The following is a 23,502-nucleotide window of genomic DNA, read 5'->3' as shown; positions in this document are numbered from 1 at the left end:
TTTCTAAAATGTTCCTGGAGATGTCTCACCTGTGTCCAGAATGTTTTTTAACCTTCGGCAGTCCATCAGCATCACAATCAGTCTCATCCCTCAATCAATCAAACATATCCTACCTATGTAAGTATGTAAAGTATTGTTAGTATATTATAATTATACATACTGGTATCGAGTATTCTTAAATTTGAATCTTTTCCAGTATGAATGAACTTGAAACTCAAAACCTAGTTACTATTAGTATGTAGTGTGGATAGAACCGGGACACAGTGATGGTTTTTACTCAGCTAAGCCTCCCGCCTCCCAAAAACACACACACACACGCAGCGTGTACCTTGTTGAAGTCTTCACTTGTGGCCCTCATCTCCTTCCAGGTCTTGTTGAGCAGCTGGATGGAGATGCAGAAGAATTCCTCAAAGGAGCGATCGTGGGTGAAGAACATGGGGTGGAAGTCATGGCAGTTTTCACTGGCTGTAGACACAAAAGCGACAGACTGTTATCTACAGCAGCAGTTTGAATGGAAGCTGATACCTGTGATAGCAATAATTTTATGATTGCACTTTATTTGACATAACATAGTGATAATGATACTGATTCATACAAAACTGTAATCACTTATAGTTAGTGCCATTAATAATGCTCTAATGGATGCAATAATTACCTTCATTCTTTAAATATTAGGCTAAAACCAGTACTTTTTGGTATTTAGTACTACTATAAAATTGTTTACAAAGTTATATTAGGCAAGCTACTGTGCCATCAGTGTGAAACTGAGTTCTGTTCCAGAAGTAAGAAAACCTGCGTGTATTTGCAGCATGTTTTTCTAGTGTGTTACCACCCTCAATCAGAGCTTAATAAAACCAATCCCAAACCCTGATCCTGACTCCAATCCACATCATGTCCACAACCCACTGATAAAAGAACAGCCAGTTGGCCAGAAAAGGTCCATTTACTTTTTACTTTTCTACTTTGTCGAATGACTCATGCCATATGGCGGCCTTCAATTTATAAATACGTAATTGGGCGTGAATGAATGTGGCCCCTAGCCCGGACCTGAACACCTGACTAATGCAAAACAACAGGGACAAGCGGCCCACACACACTGCTACTGCAAGCAAACATCACTTAGCTAGAAAATGTTACAGATGAAGTCATCAAACAACTGCAGCTAAAAGGGCTTTGAATTGGCAAATGTGATTGATGATCATACATGATCATTCTGACACTTAAGCTTCAAAGGATTCCATCGTCAGGCATGTGCATGCAAGATTCATATTCAAAATACGTCATTTTCCAGAGGACGCGGAGTACAGACTAATATGAGATGTGACATATGAGATGCAATGTAACTGGCCTGGGAGGGATTCTCTGATTCTGCATTACAGGCATGGCATAAAGTTGAATGGTTTATAGGTTATTTCACAGAAACAAACACAGAATGAAGCAAGACTCAGTGCTCCTAATCAGCTTCAACCACAAAATACCCCTTTGAGACAAATTGTGACCAGCAAACACTGTTCCAACTGGATTAAGTTGAGATTTTTCATTTTCCAAAGCCAGAGGTGGTTTATATCTTCGTTAGCAGTGTACTGAGGCATTTCAATCCCCACTATTTGTGTGAGGGTATGTTTGAAATCAGAATGAGAGGGGAGAGGGAAAGCCAGGGCTCTCGAGTGCCCAAACCACATTAACCAAGTGGTACAATAACAAGGCTTGACATTCATTTGAACTAAATTCGTCCCCTTCTCGTCTTGCCGAGATGAATGGCGGCCTAGTGCCAAAGGTTGGTTCATTTAAAGAGTTTCAGAGTGGAGCAGCAGGGGCACCGGCCCACCACGAGCAGCCATGAAATTGGATGGAAGGGGTCAGGCAGCAATTGAAACCACACAGTATAATGAGTGATGCCCGCAGGGCACAGGCACAGCGACCTGAGCCTTGATTTGGAGGGATGGATGGGAGATTAAGGGGAGGGCAAGGTGGAGAAATCCAGGGGGATGTGCCACAGGCGCCGGTAGTCAATCAGGAAACTAATGGAGGTGAGCCAAAACAGATGCTGACTTGCTGCTTAGTCAACAGTAGACTGCCTTCAGGGACAGGAAAACAAAAAAAAAAAAAAACTAAAAGAGATGAAAAAGGGTGAATTCAAAAAAATTCCCTCCTGGATCAAATACCCTTTTTGGACAACTCGCAAAAGTTCTTATTAGGGTTGAAGCTTAGAGTGACCTCTGAGCTAAATGGACTGTTTATTGATAGGGCCAATAGAACCCTGAGGTGGCAAGGTGAGTAGAATTACATGTCAAGGCTTATTTGGGAGCTACAGACAGTGAGCAGCCTCGTTTGGCTCTGCAGAAATTTCTCCATCCTGAGGTTTTGCAAGGCATGCTGACTCGCAGACAGTTTTATTACCTCTCGCAGGGCTCAGCAGGACCTGAAGCAGCACAACCATGAGGCAAAAAAAAACAAAACATTACGGTGCGTTGATGCTCAAAATAGTTCACAAACAGTGTTCTGCAATATAATAATCTTATTGCAAACTTGCCCAAATGGTTACAGAGTGTGGATCACTGAATATTTCATCAAACAAACATCATTCACAGACGCTGAGGAAATATTTTCAGAGGAGAAATCTGGGCACACCTGCTCAGCATTTTAGCAGAATCCAGAGATGAAAACGTAACAGTATGGGGTGTGGTACTTATATCTATGGGAAAAATCTAAATATCGCCTTGAACATACAGTGTAGTTTGTATTAGGACAGTGTTTTCCATTGCTTTCGTTCTACTCCACCACTCTAGATATCACGACGCGTATACATCTCATTTTTACCCTTAGGGGTATGAATAAAAAGGGCTACAATCTTGACATTGGTTCATTAAATGTGGATGTAAACACCCTCAAACTCAGCATGTTAACTTTACACTAGTTACTGTATATTTTCAAATTCAATAAATTGAAATACCGAGCCACAACAGTACCATCTTAACAGACAGCGCTATATTTCATTGAGCCTTCAGGAATTTCCAACTGTTTGAATGTACTGGTTAGCTCTTTTAAAAGAAAAGTCCACATAGGGGGACAAAAATTGGCTCTTTTTGCAGCACTGCAGCTGCTTTCCAGCTAGCTGAAATGTCATGGCTGAATCGCTCTCTACAGTGCACAAATGCACTTAAAATTATCTGCCTGAACAGAGATAGCACTGTGTGAGAGCAAAATCATGTTACTGTGATTAGGTAACTATTGCTCTAAGCTTTACTAGCCTTAAACTGGCCTTGGTTTTTGGCTTTTTTTTTTTTTTTTTGCCAGAATGATGGTTCAGCATAATCATGACTGACACTGAGGCTACACAGTGTGCTACACAATAAAATACTGTACCACCCCAACACACTGACTGATGGGGCTTTGCACCTGGATTGGCTGTACTGACGGTTGAAGAGAAAAAAAGAGGAAGCACGAAGCTCCTCGCCGCTCTTGTCCCAAATCGTTGGGCTGCACACAACCGTAATCTGAGGGTGACTGCAGTCATTCTGTGTGTATGCGTGTGTGTGTGTGCGCGTATGTGTTACTATCTTCACATTAAAGGACTAATAATGAGTGAAGCTACCTCATAATGTCTTTCGTTAAGGGAACAAAGAGATGAGACTTGCAATATCACTCAATAAATTCTGAAATACTTGAGAGGTCTTTTACCTGAGGAGCTATTGTTTAAGATTGTGTCTTTAGCAGTGAAGCCATAAAAAAAAATTACATATACTGTAAAAACTGAAATTAAACGTAACAGATTAAATATTGACTTTCTTTTCATCACACAATATTACTACCCTGTACATTTAAGCTGAATGTAGCAAATGTAGAACAAAAATGGCCTCAACAGTTTTATTTCAATTCATGGAATGTGTTTGAAATTCCTCTTTATGAAATAGCTGGCTATTAACTGTCTGCCATGTTATTTGAGAGTCTATAATCTGTATGCACTACATGGTGCCCTGAAAAAAATTCCACAAAGGAATTAAAAAAAAAAAAAAAAAAAAAAGTGTCCATGGCATGTACACTACTTTCTGCTAATAGTAGCACAACAGGATTCGTCATTAATCACATTAAAAAATTACTGTCGTGCAACACTAGATCTATCACCTAAAGTTAGCTACTGAGTGCCTATCGCGTAAGAAGCAGTGAGTGAGTGAATGAGGGAGTGCTTTCGGACACAGAGTAAAGTAGGTATTTTGTCTTTGCAGATAATGGAAAACTGATGTGGCAACACTTTTTTTCCCTTCAGCTGTAATATACCATCACTTGCTGTTGTTACTTTAAATTCTATTTGTTAATGTGAAAATAAGTGGCTAGTGAAAACTTCATCTGCCATGACCCGTGTTCCTTAAACAGCTACAAAACCTGAGGCTAGGCACTTTTGAACCGGGCTCTCAAGTGGTTGTAACAGGTTATGTAAAAAATTCTTATCCTTCCTTCCTTCCGCTGAGAAACAGCCTTCTCTCCCACAGGCAGGCTAATGTGGGCATGGAGATGGGGTGGACGACTGGACATGTCAAGTGCCTGAGGAGTCTGACACTTTTTGATGGACGAGTCACACAGCCAGGGGGGCGCGTGCGCACACGCACACACACACACACACACACACACACACACACACACACACACACACACACACACACACACACACACACACACACACAAAATGAACTCTGCTGGATGACATGCCAAGAAGCAGCAGGATAGACATGAACTTGCTCTCAATTTAAGTCACAATTTATGACTCTTATTGGCCAAGCATATGGGTCCGCAGCAGACAGTCTAAATGGAGGGAAAATGGGCTCTAATGACTTTTCTTTGTGCTGTATGCTGTTCATCCATCTGCACGGCCAGATGTTCAGTCCACTGTACCACCCATGAACTGGGTAACAGGACACTGATGACCAGTTTAGGTCATGCCGAACCAAATGCCCACACGGATCAATAGAACTTGATGCTTTATGTCTACGGTGCAATACTTTGTCGCTATATCTCTACTAAATGACAAACTGAAAAGATTTTATGGTACTGCTAGCTTGACACTTGATAGTTGACAACAAAAATGTCTATTTGTTCCCCTACTCAGAGACCTATTATGTTTTAGACTTGCCAGTTCAAAAATGTCACAAGATAGGGAAAAATTGATGGGCATTTTTCGCTAAGTCGAAGGTGATGTCTTCAGAATATTTGTCTTGAGTAACCAGCATTCCCAAGGTATTCAAAATTGATAAGAAAACAGAGACAAGCTACAGATCCCCACATCTGATCAGCTGGAACCAGCAAATGTTTTGCTTGAAAATGATCAAATTTGAAAAATAGTTAATTTTTAATAATCAATTAATTATTATAGCACTAGTCCCCACTCGACCTGCTATCCTCTCTTTTCTTCTATTGAGCAAAGTGTTAGGACTTAATTTACTTAGGAACTTACCAGCGTTCAAGTTACGTAAAATGAAACACACAAACATACAGGAATCCAAGAAGTTTGCACACAGGAGTGTTTCTGATACAGAACCAGAATCTTTTGTCCACACTAATAATACATTCACGTAATGTCGGCAGACATTTTTCAAAGATGGTTACCGCTGACTGTTAGCCAAGCTTTCCAATCATTTAAATAGCCCACTTTTGCTGTGGTATGTTTTTGGAGGAGTTTGTTAATAAGGGAAACCAGATACACACAAACTGAGTATAGCTCCTTTTTATGACTGCATCAGTTCTACAGGTATTAATACTGTATTGAAGTTAGATGCAACTTTGAAGCCATCTTGCTAACAGTTTGTTGACACTTACATAATTCTTTTCAGCGGAGATAGCATTAACTGTTAGGAATTTCCAATATTTATATCCAGGAATTATAACTCTGAGGCTGACATAAAGGTTTTTCTGCCTCGGTTGCTCTTGATTATGGTCGGAAACATATGACGTGAATGCTCTGTAGGCAAAGAGAAGTTCCAAGTCAGTGGTTTCAGACAAATTAGACACAACGGTACAGTGATGTTCCACCACATCACACAATGTCATCATGAAGGCAGGAAACTCAGAGGGTGCAGACAGTTATCCTCTCCTCTCTAATTTTCTCTCCATCCATCCATATACTGGGATGTGTGTGGGGTTGGGTTGAGGTCAGGGGTCCCTGAAACTCCCTGAAGTGAATGTGTGACTCTGTTTATGTGTATGTGTGTGTATGTGAACGCAAGCGTGACTGAGCGTGGGACAGCTGATGCCTGTCATGCACTTATCAGAGTCCGTTCAACGTGAAGGCTCTGAGGGCTCGGTGACGTCAACTAAGAGCCAGTTACTCAACTGGCCACCACACGGTTGAGTCCTGGGCATGAGTGAGGTGACTAAGCTTGTGTGTTAAAAGCGTGTGTGTGTGCAGCTGTGTGCCTGTTTGTGATTCTCTGTGTATCTGTGAGAGAAAAAGTGAGAGAGAGAGAGACGTGTGGGCTGAATGCCACCCCGACATCTGTCAAGGTCCAGTGTGTATTTGTTTGTGTGTCTGCCTGTCCCTGTGTGTGCACAAAGTAAACGAAACGACAGAGTCACCTTGCAGCTATGTCACATGATGAATACACAGCAAAAAGTGTCGTCCTCACTCTAATTACAATACCAGCATGTCCCGATGTCCAACTGTGACAAGGGGAGTGTGTGTGTGTTTGTGTGTGTGTGTCCAGTGAGCAGTGTCAGCACCATTTTTCCGGTCCAGTCACTGTTTGCGTGTGTGCAGGATGCCAAGGCAGCAGGTACACAGATAAGCAAACCACGGCTGGCTAGATGTTTTAGCAGGCTGACTGTGTACCCCTCAAGCAAAGAAACACCACAGCATCAATGTAGAGACGCTGGTAATGCATATAAGGCTTCTGCCAGGTTAAGCGTGTAGTAATGTCATTTATCAAAGCAAACCAATATATTTACCATCATTTTCACTGTTCTGCTCTAATTGGGAAAAATCAGTTATGTAGATAGCTTTCGTCTGTTTGCCATCTTGAACTCAAGTGACACTCAGTGGGTAAGATCACCTTACACTTCAACATGTCCCCAGGAACAACGTTGAGCTGTGTAGCAATTTTCTCATAATGGCTACTTTTAAAATTATTGGTCACGTGACGCTCTTGGGCTCAGAAACACAAAACACTGCAGAACGAGTCTCTGTATTATCACAATGTGAGCTATTAGGTCAAATAAAATGTTTCTCTGACAGCTGTTTCACAAAATGACATGTGCAGGGACTCGGCTGCGTCAGCGAGCAAAAAACTAACAGGCATTTGCTGCGGTCTCACAAACACAGAGTCCCAAACAACTTCTCCAGTGGACGCGTCTGGTGAGCAACTTATTCTGAAATAAATGGGGCACCATCTTGGAATACTGCATGCAGTTTCTCTTAAAACATGCATCCGTCGATTCAACACACAAAGAGAGAACATCACACAGACGTTCAGTCGGCCAAACAGATATCAAATTGGCTAGCAATGCGGGAAACACAACTAAAATTTATACTGGAGTTCAGCAGGGAAACTAATTAGCTTAAAAGCTAACTAACATCATGCTAGCCTTGTTAGGGTAGATTCTGGACCAAATTTGTCACTTTAAAATGTAACGTCTCTGGGCTTTTGAGTTTGGAGTATGTGAAATGTGAAATGATCAGTCAGTTTTATAATGTTTGGGCCATACCAGCAGGTCTGCTGGGTTGTATTGATCATGAAAAAGGAGGCCTGGAGAATGAGGTCACCGGTCCACGTCTCTGCTTTAAAAAGCAAGATGGAAAAAAAAACAAGCATAGCAAAAGCTGTGTAATGCTGTACAAAATAAACTACTATTTGTCCACAGTATTGAATTTGGTTTTTAATTTATATTGAGTTTATTTACACCAAGTATTTTTCATTTCAAGGAGGAAGAGGAGCAAGTGAGGAACCTTGATTTGGACGAGGATGAAAACAGGGAAAAGTCAAAGCCTTATTTCCTCCGTGGTTTCTAATTACATAACCAAACCACTTTAGCATGCAGAGTCCCCAACAATGGTCAAGATGCATTAGAGGAGGGAGGGAGAGCAAGGAATAGCAGAGCGGCAGATGGTGAGAGGAGAAAATGAGACAGAGGGAGGCATGTAGCAAATCCATCAGCACTCTGGACGGAGACATGTATCCAACAAATTTAGCAGTACATCTGCTTTCACAGACACCTCATATTCTCACAAATACAATAAAGCTTCTACAATAAAGCAACCGCATCTAGCTGTGAGTTTTCTATCAAGTCAGAGCTGCCACAGGATGCACTTATTAAATATACTAATCACAACTCATATCTTAGACTAAAATACACCTCACGCAGGAGTCTTCTGAAGGAATATCTCAGATCAGACGGTGTGAGTCATGCGTACGGAAACAAACACACGATCTGTCTGGTGTGCCCAAATGCAGAAACAGAACTGTTTGATCATAACAAAACAACTGAAAATTCTCCAGCTTACATGCACATACTGTATGTGCTCATACACACATACATGCACACACATGGAATCAAACAAACACAGCCCATATATGTGAATAAATTGTAATTATACATATAAAGCTTAATTTTTGCCAATTGGTTAAAATTAATAACAGACATTGCCTTGATTCCCTGACTATGAGGACAACTAGTGATCAATGGAATTCCTAAAAAGTATGTAATATGGAAGTTCCCTAAACAACTTTTTCATATCCCAAGTTCTCAGCTTCCTCAGCAAGGAATTTAAGCAACTACACTGTGCGTGTGTGTGTGTGTGTGTGTGTGTGTGTGTGTGTGTGTGTGTGCACGCACATCTAGGCTCACAGTAATGTTAGAGCTGAACCTCACAGCATTGTTTTGTCTGATTTCACCCTCGACAAGGTCTGCTGGTAAGGGGTGTTTTGGGAAAAAGCCTCAGTTCGTAGAGATAACTGTATATAGTTTCTCTGAAAATTGAAACACAAAAAAAAGTTTGAGGGTGTAAATGAGGGAGAAATGTCGGTAAAAGTTTGATGGCAAATTACATCCAAGGAGCTCCAAGTACAAAAACATGCAAGTAAAATGAGAGCGGCAGCACTGTCATGAGGTGGGCTGTGTTTCATCCACCGCGGCACTGGATTGCTGAGAACTGACAGGGGACACGACTATCTGAAAAACTCAGCGGATGGGGCACCCATCTGTCAAGTTTGTTGTTATTTGTGCACTTGAATTTAAAATATTTTGCTGGTGTATGCCTTGGGCTATGAAGTGGAAACCCCTTAAGAACACTCTTCCCCTTTAAGACAAGGCTGCAACTGACAACTGTGTGAAGTGGCTGCTGACTGCCAAATAGATGCTCATGTCACGACTTGAGGGATACTTGGGATTCTACGCTTGGCCTCTCCTCCACTCACCATCATCCACTTCGCTCATGATTCATGGAGGGAGACTTATGGGAGGGATTAGCAGCTACAACCTTGAGACTTAACAAGACATTTCAAATTGGGTCAGTTTCCAAGCTAATGTTCAGCTAACACTAGTGTTAGCATACTAATGTTCGATCTCGGACATAAATTCTCATCACACTGATACCTCATTAGCGGCAGCAACTGCCTACTGAAAACAACAAATAACACAGGATACAAACAGAACATGAAATGTTCATTTAATGGACTATAATTCAGAATGACCATCTTTCATGTTTCATAAAACCTACATGCCAGTAAATTAAAAACAAATATGGAAAATTAAGACTGAGATTTTTTAACCCCTTAGAAAGTTATATTCTTGCCCCGAGCAACTGCTAATGTATCGCATTAATTACTAGATAATGTAATGACTTGTCAGCATGTGACGAAAAATGTCTCAGTGGGTCAGAAATGTAATTAATCCTATTGAAGTAATAATCTTCTCCAAGTCTATTGAGTCTCAAAAACTAACCCTCTGTAGGCTTGAAAGCTGGATGTAAAGTTTTTAGTTATTATGCAGAACTACAGCTGCATGTGCTTGAATTCATACTGGACACAACTTATGATGGTGTAAAAAAAATAATTTCTTTGTTAGGATTAAACCTGTACTACTCCTATCAGGTTTAAACTTCATGCTTATGTTTAAGATTCATAGGATGATGCTGTTTTTGAAAAACAAGAATAATTCTTATATCTTAAAATGATAAGGAATGATGAATGATGAAAAGGAATTATTTTCTATTGGAATAGCGATACCCATGTCTCATAATATTGTCATGTGACAAAATATTTTAAATTAACAGATGTTATTTCATTTTTTACCCATTTATTTGAAATATTTATAAAATATTATAATATAATACAATGTCACATTATATTAATTATAATATTACAAAGTCCACAAATCTGAGATATGACATTTTTGTTTTTTGTTTCCTCATCAACCCCAGTGTATGACTGCACGTACAAACATGACATTTCATTTTGCCCATGTCTGCGTGTCAGTATGTGTGTGTCAAAACTCTATCTCAATCACACACTGTGGGCCAGTCCAAACACATCACAGCATTTCAGTCTCACATTCTGGCATTTCTGTGGGGTAATAGGTGTAGGTGGAGGAGTGTGTGTGTGTGTCGTTGACTGTGTGTTTTGACATGTTGTTGTTTTATAGCGGCACAGTGTGCAACTCAGGAGTGTCATGACAGTGGGAGTTGTCCAGGTAATGAGTGTGGATGACTCTGAATCACCTGCTGGGCTTGGACACACACACACACACACACACACACACACACACACACACACACACACACACACACACACACACACACACACACACACACACACACACACACACACACACACACACACCTGTACGAGGGAGTGACTAGATAGGAAATCACAGCAGTGCCTACATACATTTGGATACAGTTACAGGCTGGTTGCCCTCACTTGACTTGTGTTGCTTGTGACCCAACACAGCCTGCAAGCTCACTTCATGCAGCATTATTGCTGTTCTTCCAGCTCTGCTAAGTTATAGATTTTCTTGCAATGGCAGGTGATAGGACAAATGGAGGTTCATTGCAAAAAACCATAAAAAGACATAATTGGCTTTAGACTAAGGTATCAATCATCTCCTTTGTTTAGGTTGATGATAAAAATAATCAAGCTTGTCCAGGGGCTAAGGCACCGACCAGGAACCGCAAAATCCCCAGGGATCTTTGTTTCATGTAATTTTCTATCTCATATCTAATGTCTCATCTCCCTACTGTCCACTATCAATAAAAAGGCATAAATACCAGCAAAATTGTTCTAAAATTTAAAAAGTATTGATTTGTTAAAATACTACACAAAGCACATGGACACATAAATACCTAAGAGCAGCAGAATACCTGAATTTACTCAGCTTGGCTATCATTTTTCTGATGCTCATAACTAAGTGACTAAAAAGGATGGTACGAATCTTAGTACTGTCCTTGAGGAAAGACAATTAAAACAAATAATCAATACATACGTGTAAATAGAAAATCGATCCAAATATTCCACACAATGTATTGTGATGTCGTACAGCCCCTGACATACCTCGGAGCTGTCCATGGTGCTGAATATGGCCTTTTGTTCTGACCTTGGCTCAGTGATGGAAGAGACATTTACAAATCTAGGGCCATCATGTGACTGTCAGTATGGAGCCTGTCAAGACCTGCCTATGTGTATGTGTGTGTGTGTATGAGTGTGAGTGTGAGTGTTAGTGTGTGTGTGTATGTGTTTGTAGATGCTTATTTCATGTGTGAGTTTGCTAGCATGTGCGTGTCCATGCCCAGTCCTGCCATGGCTCATCATCCCGCTCTCCGTCTCAGCAACGAGACGCCACACCGTGAATCACCAAGCAGGGCCATTACTCCCTACGCCTGGCCCTCTCTAAATAACTTCATAAATATTCCATGGACCAGCTTAAATAGGAGAGTCGGAAAAGTCATGGCTTGGCGCCTCACCGACACAGATTCCATTAAGCCCCATGTTCCAGCAGAAACATGGTGGGACAATTAATCTTTTAGGATCTGCAAGGCAGCAAGGCAACAACAAATGCAAGAGTGGGAGAGAGACACAGAAAGGTTATGAATTAATGGAAGAAGGTGAGAGAGAGGGGAAACTGAGAGACGGGACAGAGAGAGTGACACCTGGATAGTGCTATGAATTATGTAGGATCTTGCAGCACTGACAGCTGATTTAACCAAACAAGCTCCCTTACCTCCTTTCTCCAGACTAAATCTGCATAGAAATATCTCAACAACAAAAAAGGGAAAATGTCAAAGGTCTCAAAGCAGGGATGGCGTTAAATGGAAAAGTGGAATGGAAGAAAATATGTTGACCTGAAAGAGCACTGAAACAACTCACAGCATATTCTTGACTGGCTTCTCTGTTGTTTATGAAAATCTAAGATGCTATTTTATTGTAGTGTACTGGTTTAATTTTCATCAAATTCATGGGATTGAGAAAGAGTGCCAGAGCATGAAAGCATGAGAAAGGATTACAAGTCTGAGAGGGACAGATGTTCTTTAGACCCACAGAGAGGGAAAAAGAGAGAGAGACTGAAAGAAGAGTGAATAAAGTAAGAAAAATCAAGCTAGAAAGAGAGCTTCAAGAGACGAGCAGGGAAGAAAGGCAACTTCAACAGCCTCAGGCAAGTGAAGAATCCCTTGGTGTTTTATCCTCAAGAGAAAACAAGAAGAGAGTGTCTGGCCCCTGCCAGAGCCATACTGGCATTTCACATAGACGGAGAGAAAAAATTAGCCCCTAAGACATCACTGCCGTCACAATTAATCCACTGTCTTTCTTCTGCCTTTACGCACAGTGAGGTGCGGAGCAGAGAGGGGGACATTTTTTTGAAAAAAAAAGCTGAAATTAGCTCTTTTTTCCTAATCCAGGGGTTTAGGCTGCTTTTATAGAAACCGTTTTTTAAAGACAACTTCAACTTTTCAATGTAAAATTACAGAGTGCATTTATTCTAGTTGGCTTTCATCAAGTTTTGGGAGCAGCTTCGCGTCTCGGTTTTGCTCTGCACAAACATATAGAGGGTACAGCTACTTTGACGGCTATATCACCTTGATCTTGAATGGTCTGTATCTCCTGCTGCACTAAGATTTATGTGTGGCAGAAGATTACTCACAAGAACATTTCAATTTAAGCTGCTGGGTTTCACTGATGGATAAACAAAACTAAAAGTCTAAAGCCAAGCTAGCAGCTCTGTGAGGCTGTACTTAGTCACAGCAGTGCTTTGAGTTAAATGGTAACATTAGCATGCTAAAATGCTCACAATGTTTACTGTGTTCACCAATTTGGTTTAGTGTTTTTGCGTGCTAACGTTTGCTAATTAACACTAATCACAAAGTGCAGCTGATGCTGAATGTCTTCAGTATTCCAGGTATTTGGTCAAAAACCAAAGTATTGTACAAATTTACATTTTAATGTGGTGCAAGAAGAAAAGTTATAAGATCAACAAAGATATTACAATTAATCTTGATGGGGGCATGCATGTTGGCACCAATTTCATGGCCATCCATGCAAATGTTGTCGAGACATTTGACCCTAAAACCACAAAATTCAACCTCACTGTGGTGAGGAAAAGTCAGGGGATCACACCAAACTCATTAGGATTCACCCTCTGGGGATCATGAATGTACAAAATTTTCAATGGCAATTCATCGAGAAGTTGTTTTCATATTTCCGTCCTGACCAAAGTGGTGGACTTGAAGGACTGACCGACCAACATTGCCATCCACAGAATCACACTGCAAGCTCAAAATTATGTTATTCATATGTTCTTCATCTAATGATTAGCAAATGCAGAAATGCATTCCCCATGGTGTGAAAATGGTACACCACGGAAAAATAACCAGTTTGAAATGTCCTTGTGACACTTCAAGTTACGAGTGAAATAATGCGCCACAGTTTTTTAATATTACTCTGACTAAAATACCACACTATCAAAACTGATAAAACGTTACGGAGACACAGATACACCCGCCAACATCCTCATTAGTGTCAAGTATTTCATTGTTTCTCTGTTGAAAAGTCAACCAAATGATGACAGTCAGTGCAGAGCTGAGACTCATTTCTCTCACAGCTTTCCTCTGGGAAATGCACACTCATGCCCCTACATCACACACACTCTCTCCAATGACCAGCGGTTAGTCACGAAGCATCTACAACACCTGCCTGGCCCATGTTAGATTCATCCTACTCAAACATTCATTAGTGTGTGTTAATATACACAGGGCTAATGGGGTGTGTATGAAAATGCACTTAGTCCTCTACAAGTGAAGCTGCAGTGCAGATTATGACTACTCTGGGACACAGTGGCTTCCTCCCATAAGAATAAGAGGCGCATAATGCTCTGTGAGTGTGCGTCTGGGCAAATATTTACTGGAGTTGTGACAGAGATGGATGGGAACATTAAGATTTGGGACGAAGCAAATATAAATATATCAAAATGCTGTCTCTCCTCTCCTGTTGCCTTTTGCATCATAATTCTGTGTGTTTGTGTTTGCATCTGTGACTTCCTGCAAGGGATTTGTTTTACTTTATTGTACTTTTACAATTTATTTTACTTTTAATGTGCTTTTTTTTTTTTACTGTGTGCCCATAGATGACCATCTTCTGTATATCGGAGTCCTGTCATGTCTTAACCAGGTGTACCTGCTATTATTATGGCAGCAGACAGTATCTACAGACAGATGGGTCATTCTCTGCAGCTTATGGGTTCACCTTACCAATTCTTATCTGTCCCCCAATTTTAAACATAAACACTATACCACATCATAAATATTAATAGTAGCTTCAGTCTCCTGGGCTAACAGCCTGAGTAAAGAGGACATTATACAGCCACTGGGAACAGAAAGACCCAGAACTACAAGTGAAGGTCACCGCCATGATTCAACACCAGCATTCAGTCCTGCAGGGAAATTTCAGTGTCATAACGCAACTATACCTTCGTTTTCATAAAAATAATAGAAAACACTATTTACGAAAGTAGAATCGTCTGGAAAAAGGTTTTCTGTCATGGAAACCAAGAGGATCACAAAATGTTGGCTGGAATTTGTAGGGCTGGTTGCATGTTCTAGTCTTATCTTCTGAGTAAGTTACAGCATGAAATCCCGCACTTGCCCCAGCTCTACTTATTTGAACAAGCAAGTCTCTCAGAACCAAAGTCTTATTTATAACGATGGCCTGGCATTCGTCCTAGGGATTTAGCCCTATTGCATAAGCCTTCAACTAGGTCAAAAGGGCATGTGCAGTGGATCACATCTGGATAAAAACTCATGAGATACTAAGTCCTGAGACCAGCTGCCCAGAAAAAAAATCACGGGTACAAGTAGATGCACGCACAAACACACAGAATTATGAGGCAAAAAGCCACCAGATCATACAAAAAAGTCAAGATAAAAGCTCAGTATGTGTGTTCACATGTCACTTGGCACCACAGGAGACATGATCTGTCTCTTCATCTAGACTAAAACCCTCCACTCACCCTCCCCAGGTCTCTCCAGGTCAGGGCACGCTTGTCTGGCAACTACATTAGTGTAATAAAGCACCGCAGACAGCATCTTTCCGGTTAAAGTAAAATATCTAGATCCATTTGCCTTTGCTGACGGTGTGCTGAGAATTTGATGAGGACAGGGAGGAAGGTGGAGACATTTTGCATTAAAGCAAAGTCTGGCAGAGATAAGAGCATATTAAAAAAAATGACAGGAAAATTACAATATGCTTAGACATGTTAAAAAAAAAGTATTACTGCACCTACTTATCTTGTATTGAAACCTAGCCCTGCACTTTTATCAGTAATGTTAAGAACAGATGAGAGATTCGGGTGAACTTCCTGAATATATTTAAGGGCAGAGAAACAGAAGTGGACTCAATTCTTTCAAGAAAGAATACTGTTCTTCCTGCAATGTACAGAAAAGAGTGAAGAAATCTGCAATGCAGCCAAGTCTAAATCCTCTATGAAAAAAAACAAAAAAAAACAGACTTGAGCAGATGAAAAGGGCACATTGTTTTAAAACTGAGCTAAAAATGCCATCTCCCTCCCTACAGGGAGAAGCAGGGATCAGTCGGGAGCGGAACTGAGACCAACTTGCACATTTAAACAAGTAAAGACAAATGAAAAGGGCACATCAATTTGGAGTGGACGTGGGCACAGCATCTTTTTCTCTGCGTCAGTGTGCCTCCCAGGGGCAGTATATTAGGCTGAAAGGGGCTCAATGGGGTGAGATGCATCACTAAATAATGAACTCCCAGCAGCACAATTACTGAGCATAATGGTTGCCCTCATCTTAACATGGAGGGAATGTGTGTACTTGTGAGGATGTGTGGCTGGATGTTTTGTATTTTTGTACACATAACTATATGCATCTCTGTGGGTGAAGCAGTCCCTCAGTTATCTTTCCTACTCTATGTATGCTCAACCCGAGGAAAATGTAAGCAAAAGAGGTTGAGTAAGATTAAGAGGAATCACCATCTACAGTAAACTGAATCTGGAAGATGTGTGTGTGGAAGATGTCTGGTTGCTGATGTAGACTTACGGAGTTCGCCCACTTTGAGAATCTCACAGAGCATCTTGGTCAGCTCGATGCTGCTGCGGCCAAACGGACACTCGTGCTTGTCTTCTCGACTGCTGTTCTCCAGGACGATCTAGAAACACAGACAATCAAATAAGCCAGACGAGAAATGTCAGCATGTATGTGATGACCTGTTTTGGTGAAATATACTCTCTAAAAACAATGACAGATGTAACCATAAATGGTGAAGGAGCGCATTTCTAGTTACCTTAAAAAGCAGATAAATGCTAAAAATCTGGTTTCACCTACAAGTGGGACTATAGCAACAGGGTAGAGTTAATTTGCTATAACACAGTAGTCATGAGTTTAACATTTTGGTCAATGAATTCTTGTACAAAGCCTTAATATTCCTGGAATGTAGGTTAAAAGATGGCATGTAAATCTGGATCCATATGCAGTTTAAAGCCTGTATAAAAGGAATTTTTAAGTGATATTGCATTGTGTTTCTTTCATCCCATTCATTCTCAGTGTCACTGGGTGGTAGCTGCATGCATTGCTGTCAGCTGCCGCTTGGAGTTGCCAAAGATAAAAACATTCAAATCATACACTCTAATCATTATTAGATTAGATTATCATTTTACATCAAAATAACAAATCTAGACTATTTTGTGGCCTTGGCAGAGGTATGTATTCTCAGACTGCCTTTTGTTTTATATTTTTTCATTAATTTGTATGTTTGCCACACTGGCTTGACACACCTAAGGTCATTATATGCCATACACATTTCCATTATGGTTTAAACTATTAAGTCATCATTAGACCTTATATGAACCTCAAAGCTATCTGCTTGGAAGGCAAAAAACATAAATTAATTCTCTACAGCAAAAAATTCACTCTAATTATGTGGATGGTGGCAGTGCGCCATAAATGAGGCCATCAAGGTCCCAATCATTTTAGATGGTGACAGTTTAATTTGGGAGATTAGAGGCTTTGTTTTCTCCCTCTGGTCCACTGATAAGGGCTGAGTCAGCACTGCTAAGACATATCTTTCCCCACTTTCAAGTCCAGAGACATAGAGTTACACACCAACATCATGCAAGAGCACAAAACAAACAGACAGACAACGCGGCTCATGTGCACAGTCCATACAAGTACACGCACTACTGCACTAATCACCAAAGCCAGTGAATACCATCCCATGAGAGACAATCAATACAGTTGAAGTATATCACAAGTCTATTAACCAGGAGTGATAATCAGGTCGCCTGTCATGTAAAAATGACAAAAATGCTTTAAGTCATTTCAGTGTTGCTCAGGGACTGACACTGAAAGAAATTAAATAATTTCTATTGTCTAGGCTGAGCAACCTCATGAAATCCAGTTATTGCTGAAAGACAATTTGGGTGAGAGCCAGAGACTACAAACAAGTGAATGAGCCGGAGGGAGGAAGGTTCAGTAAGAAGCGGAGGTGACACGGCAGAAAGATAACACCATAGAAGTGACTGAGCAATGTGTGTGTGTTAGTGTGTCTACTTGGTGCATAACTGCAGATGAAAGTGTACAGTGTGTGCAAGCTTACCCTGATGTAGGCGTCCTGGTGATGTCTGGCAAAGTACAACATGTTATCTAGAGCCAGCATGCCGGGAGGAATCTGGGTGAAATCCACAGCTGGATTCACATGGTTCTGAGAGAGACATAGGAAGAAGATTGTGAGACATATACCTAAACACGTAGTACCAACTGTTTTTAAAGCTTTATTCTTTTAGGTACAATCCACTGAACATGCTCTTTTTCCCAGGGCAGAGCAACAGTCAGGCAACCATACTGGGAGTTACACAGTACAACCAGTTTCCTTCTGTTAGGGGAGCAATTTGGGTTCAAGCCTCTGGGCCTTTTTTGATCAGATTTCATCGACAGTGGCCTGACAACATCCACAAGCAACCACACAACTGTGATCAGATTTTGATATAAATATTGCTAAATTCTGATTGGTGCACTGAAGTACGTGACTTCAGCTTTTTCCAACAAAGCCTCGCCCACTTCAAACCAGTGAGATAAGCACATGCAAAAACACGACTACAGAAATCTCTCGTGTTAAATAACCAAAAATATTGTAATTTTTGGAGATTATTTGCTGATTGATTACTATGTTCAATGCAACAAAGTGACAAATTTACATCATCCATTTCACAGTGTCCATGATTGCTTTTCTGTTTGTCTTCTAACTGCCTTTGTTAAAAAAGCAAAACGCAAACAAACTTTTCACCTGGATGGATTATCTGTTGTTGCAGTGAAAACAACGTGTGATTTGTAGGTTTTCAGACAAACTGAAAATGCTCATTTGTGAGTGCAGCCAATTCTCCTATGAATTAGGAAACCACACTCTAAAAAACAATGAATTATCTAAACATGCACTGTCATGAGGGAGAAAACAAGTTTGTTTATCCCATTTAATGAATGACATTTTGGAGAAACAGTTTTTATTGGATAGTGACAATATCTTCAAGCAAGTTTCAAGTCTCTGTGAACTGATTTTCAAAAGGTAGTGAAATGAGTGGAAACGGTTGGCTGCCTGGAAGGTACAGTATTTTTTTAAAAAGAAATTCTTAATACTTATAGTATGCTTTGCGAAATGGTCGGAACAAATGTGAAGTATACTGTACATGATTTATAGTTCAGGCTAGAAACATCAAACCCCAAAATTTCAAGAATCAAACATCAAACCCTAAAGTTTGCAATAACAACCCTGGTTCTCTAGGTACTAGAATACACTACTGCACCATCGCATAAAAGCTAAACACTGTATGGAATATGCAGATAGAGAGTGCCTGTGCTGTCTTAGTCCATCACACTTAATTACTCCTCCAGATACTGCAGAAAATTCAGTTGACTAATGACTAACACCGTGGATACACATGCAAACACATCACTCTGAAGCTCATCTTGAGTTTTAAAGGTGAGAAAGGATGTTGAAGAGGACAGGGACAGGAAGAGGAGGAAGGAAGGCTGAGGATGAAAGAGGAATGGAGGACACTAAGCTCTGGCTCATCAGTTTTGTAATGCTACCTGACAAGAAGCAGACTTATAGGCTTAAAACAGAAAAGGACACTCCGGCACATGTATATCTTTGAAAAAAAAATACCCTCACTCTCATATGGACCCCAGAAAAATATTCCAGCATGTGCAACAGTCCCTTACTTACACAACCTGAAAGTACCTAAAGGCAAACAAATGATCTCAGCCATGATAAAGTCTATCTAGACAATCATGGCTTGTGGATGTGTGCGTGTATGCAGTATGTTTGTGTCTGTGTGTTTGTGTGTTTATGTCTACAAGCTGTCTAGCATGGGAAGCCGACTAAGGATTTTAGGGTGGGTTTTCTCCACACTAGTGGAGACAAGGAAGTCCAATTGGCCTTATCTTTACTGAACACACTACAGTGGGAGTGTGGATGGTAAGAGCCCCGAAACAGCTCTGGGCCCACACCAAGCCAGAGTGGGTTTAGTTCAAGTTCTTATGCTATAGTTAGAACATTGCAAACAACACAAAGTCTCACACACACACAAACATACACTCACATATACAGAACGGTAAAACATGCATGCTTAAAAGTAGGACGATGAGACAGTGAAAGAGGTAGTTGTTAACAAAAAAACTTAATGGGGACAACACGAGTGATAGAAGTTTAAAAAGCCTGAGGAAGAAACACAATTTAATAAGATGGTTAAAAGAAAACTAAAGTCAACATATAAAGAAAAAAAAAAAAAAGTACTTTCACAGCCCATCTCTCCTGGCATGCCTAGACAGATACATACAAGCTTTAATCTGTAGATTTTGAAGTGAAGGACATTCATGTCCAATTAACAGCAGTCTCTCGTGGACAGACTGGCTCGTGTTTTACTTTCTGATCTCAGTGGTCAGTCCTGTGCGTGTTCTGTAGTAGTAGTTTGAGCCACAGAACAAGCAGGTACATGAAGCCCTCTGAAACACATACACACAAACTTACAATAAAGCCGAGCTTCTTGTAGTCGCGGGTGTACATGGACTTGCGTTTCTCGATGCTGCCACTGTTGTTGGGCTCACACTCCACATCGAAGGCAATTCTCCGCAGCTCAAAGATGATGTCCCTCTGAGCCTGCACACGCAGAGAAGAATATTAAAGTGCTGCTCATAAATCCATCTGTCTTTCCTTCCAATCACCATTTTATAATTTAAGAATGCTTCAGCCTCATCTCCGCTGTCTGGGGTCTTGCAGTGCCCAAGGCAATCTGGCTAGCAGCCATGTCTCTCCACTGTTTTTATTACTTGGCCAAACTTACAATAATGAATAAAAGATTAATGATCTCCTGGCAGCTGTAGCACGCTCGGCTGTCCTGGTGGGGGATCCCTCTTTTTTTTCCTGAAAAGTTCTTTTGGGGATTTGTTTTTTTATACCTGTAGGGTCCGAGGTTACCTGTGCAATATAGGCTATACTAAGTAAGAAAGGCATGTTCTGAATACTTATGAGGTGATAAAATATATCTTTCTCATTGTCAAAAAATCCCTTGAAAAGACCAAAACCAACAAATAACTGATTGTATTAACAGGAATTTTCTATATAACCAAAGGCTGATACGGCTCATTCGTCTGTACAATATACCTCAATTGTTGTCCAACGACAACTAAAAACACATTCATGCGTTAAAATGTTACACTGGATGACAGGTTATTTTATTATGAAGAACGTGGGTACTGTAGATTATTTTAGGTCAATACCACATACACTGTCACGCTGCCAGAAAAACTCAGTAAAGCATCCAATGTGTATAAATCCGCTGCTGAAAATAGTCCCTGACAAATACATCAGTTACTCCTTTTTGAGTAATGTTTGCTAAAAAAAGATTACTCAACCTTTTCTGAAACCAAATCTATATATTTGTGACCTGTTTTTAAAGATTAATGTCTTCAGGAGGAACGATAAGCTTGGGGCTGAGAGAAACAGACACTCTGGAGTAACTGGAAAATACTGACATTCAGAGGAAAGCATTATTGGTGGTTTTGGTCTTTTCATGTGATTTGTTGATGGTAAAAAAATGATAAACTATCGCCAGCCTTATTCTCTAAGTTGTTTTACATCATCTTATTTCCTGTTGCTCTTCCTTTCAGATATGTCTGTGATAAAGTGCTGTTTAAATAAATAGGCTTGCAATTGTGTATTCTGTTTGAACAGTTAAGGCTATCATTTCCCATAAGTTCATATAAGTTAACTGGAGAGAATATTTACTATAAAACTAATTTTATTAGGGCTTTCTTGCTGTTCTGGTGCTATATATCATATATACACTCATTATACCACTTACTAAAACCTCAGTAATAAACATAGCTGAAATAACACTTTTCGCTAAAGTGTCAAAAAAACTGAACATTATAAGCCTCATAAAGAAAGAAAATGGCAGAGCTACTGTACTGGATTGGATTAGATTGTATAGGTGTACATATTAATATGTCAGTGTGTATATGTATAGTAAACTAAATACACACACACACACACACACACACACACACACACACACACACACACACACACACACACACACACACACACACACACACACATCTATATTCACTACTAGATTTTACTGTTGCACTTCACTGCAGACCTGTAATAGACATGGATGCTTCTTATAGACAGACAGATAGATAGATGTACCATATCTGAGGTTTCCATAGTTTATAAGGTTCTTTGGTTAACTTATCTAAATCTGTGCCATGCCTTGTTTTAACTTGGTTTAAGGATAATTGCGGTCACTTCTTTACTCTCCCTGCATTCACTCATTTATCCAACCCCTCCATCAATCCATCCATCCTTTCATTTATCAACAGTTCCTGTCTGCATCGTTCACAGTCCCCACCTGGTCCTGGGGATCCATCTTGGTCATCATGCGGTCCTCCAGCAGGTTGAAGGTGAGCACCTGCAGCACATACAGCTGATGGGCCATCTCATCGTTGATGGGTGTGGGGCTCCGGATCACGTTCTACATGGTATGAAGGACAAAGAAAGAAGGGAGAGGAAGGAGGGGAGGGGAAGGAGGAAGAGCAGGAAAGTGTAAGACAGAGGTGTTAGTTGTGAAAAGAGAAGGTGAAGGCGAGAGGACGGGGTTTGGGGTCGGAGAGGCGAGATGTGGATTTTGGTGGAAGACGGCAAGAGATAACAAAGGAAAATAAGATGATTTGGCAATAAATGACGAGGATTAGAAAGCAGAAGTCAGATGAAGGAACAGGAGGGGGAGAAATGAGATTTAACATAAGGGAGAGGATGAAAGAGAACAGGTGTGAGTAAGGGAGTACAGTAGATAATAACCAGTGAGGTGAGACAGAAGCAGAAGTGGCAGGTGTCATTTTCCTCTCTGATATCACACTGGTTCAGAGGCATAAAACGGAACAGAGATAGAGAGAGACAAAGAAACACAGAGAGAGACAGACAGAGAGAGAGACATACACTGGAGAGATAAAGAAGAGAAGGGCATGATAAGACTTACACTGAGAATGATGGAGCGCAGCTGTTTCTGGGCAAGAATATGGGCCATCTCCTATATAGGGAGAAAGAAAAGGAGAATAGAGATAGAGGGAGAAAGACAGAATTTAGGAAGAGCAAAGAGAGAGTGAGAGGCAGAAAGATGAGAAACAAGAATATATCACCAATAAATACATTTTGTGGGGTCATCTATGTTGAAAAGAAAATGAATGCGGGCAAAAACGAAAATAAAATTGCCACGGCACACTGCAAAGTATGCAGTGACTGGCCTTCAAAAAATAAGGAAGCCATCCCAAAAAAGAACTTAATCTTAATAAGGGATACTAAATGCACTAACTAATGTCTTCTACAGTGCAAACTACTACAAAGTGTGCTAATCAAGGGTGCACTTACTGTCAGGGGACAATTTAGGATGTCCACAATGTGCTCATCAAACTACCATATCGTGTGCAGTGAGGAAAAAAAGTCAGAAACAGAGACA

General features: G+C 40.5%; 1 protein-coding gene across 2 annotated transcripts in view; it reads right to left on the bottom strand.

Annotated features, from left to right (window-relative positions):
* elmo1 (engulfment and cell motility 1 (ced-12 homolog, C. elegans)) overlaps positions 1–23,502 on the bottom strand; it is a 107,947-nt gene that overhangs the window by 32,514 nt on the left and 51,931 nt on the right. For both annotated transcript variants that reach the window (XM_040121525.1, XM_040121526.1), the window contains exons 11-16: positions 23,026–23,076; positions 22,399–22,521; positions 20,514–20,642; positions 18,087–18,191; positions 16,532–16,640; positions 329–465 (exon numbers count right to left, since the gene is read on the bottom strand). In XM_040121525.1, the coding sequence (XP_039977459.1) occupies positions 329–465; positions 16,532–16,640; positions 18,087–18,191; positions 20,514–20,642; positions 22,399–22,521; positions 23,026–23,076 (654 nt within the window). The remainder of the gene's footprint in view (positions 1–328; positions 466–16,531; positions 16,641–18,086; positions 18,192–20,513; positions 20,643–22,398; positions 22,522–23,025; positions 23,077–23,502) is intronic.

The sequence above is a fragment of the Xiphias gladius genome, chromosome 24 (genome assembly GCF_016859285.1).
Source record: "Xiphias gladius isolate SHS-SW01 ecotype Sanya breed wild chromosome 24, ASM1685928v1, whole genome shotgun sequence".
Classification (NCBI taxonomy): Eukaryota; Metazoa; Chordata; class Actinopteri; order Istiophoriformes; family Xiphiidae; genus Xiphias; species Xiphias gladius.
Note: the sequence above shows the minus strand (reverse complement) of the source record. Positions and strands in the feature narration are given on the sequence as shown.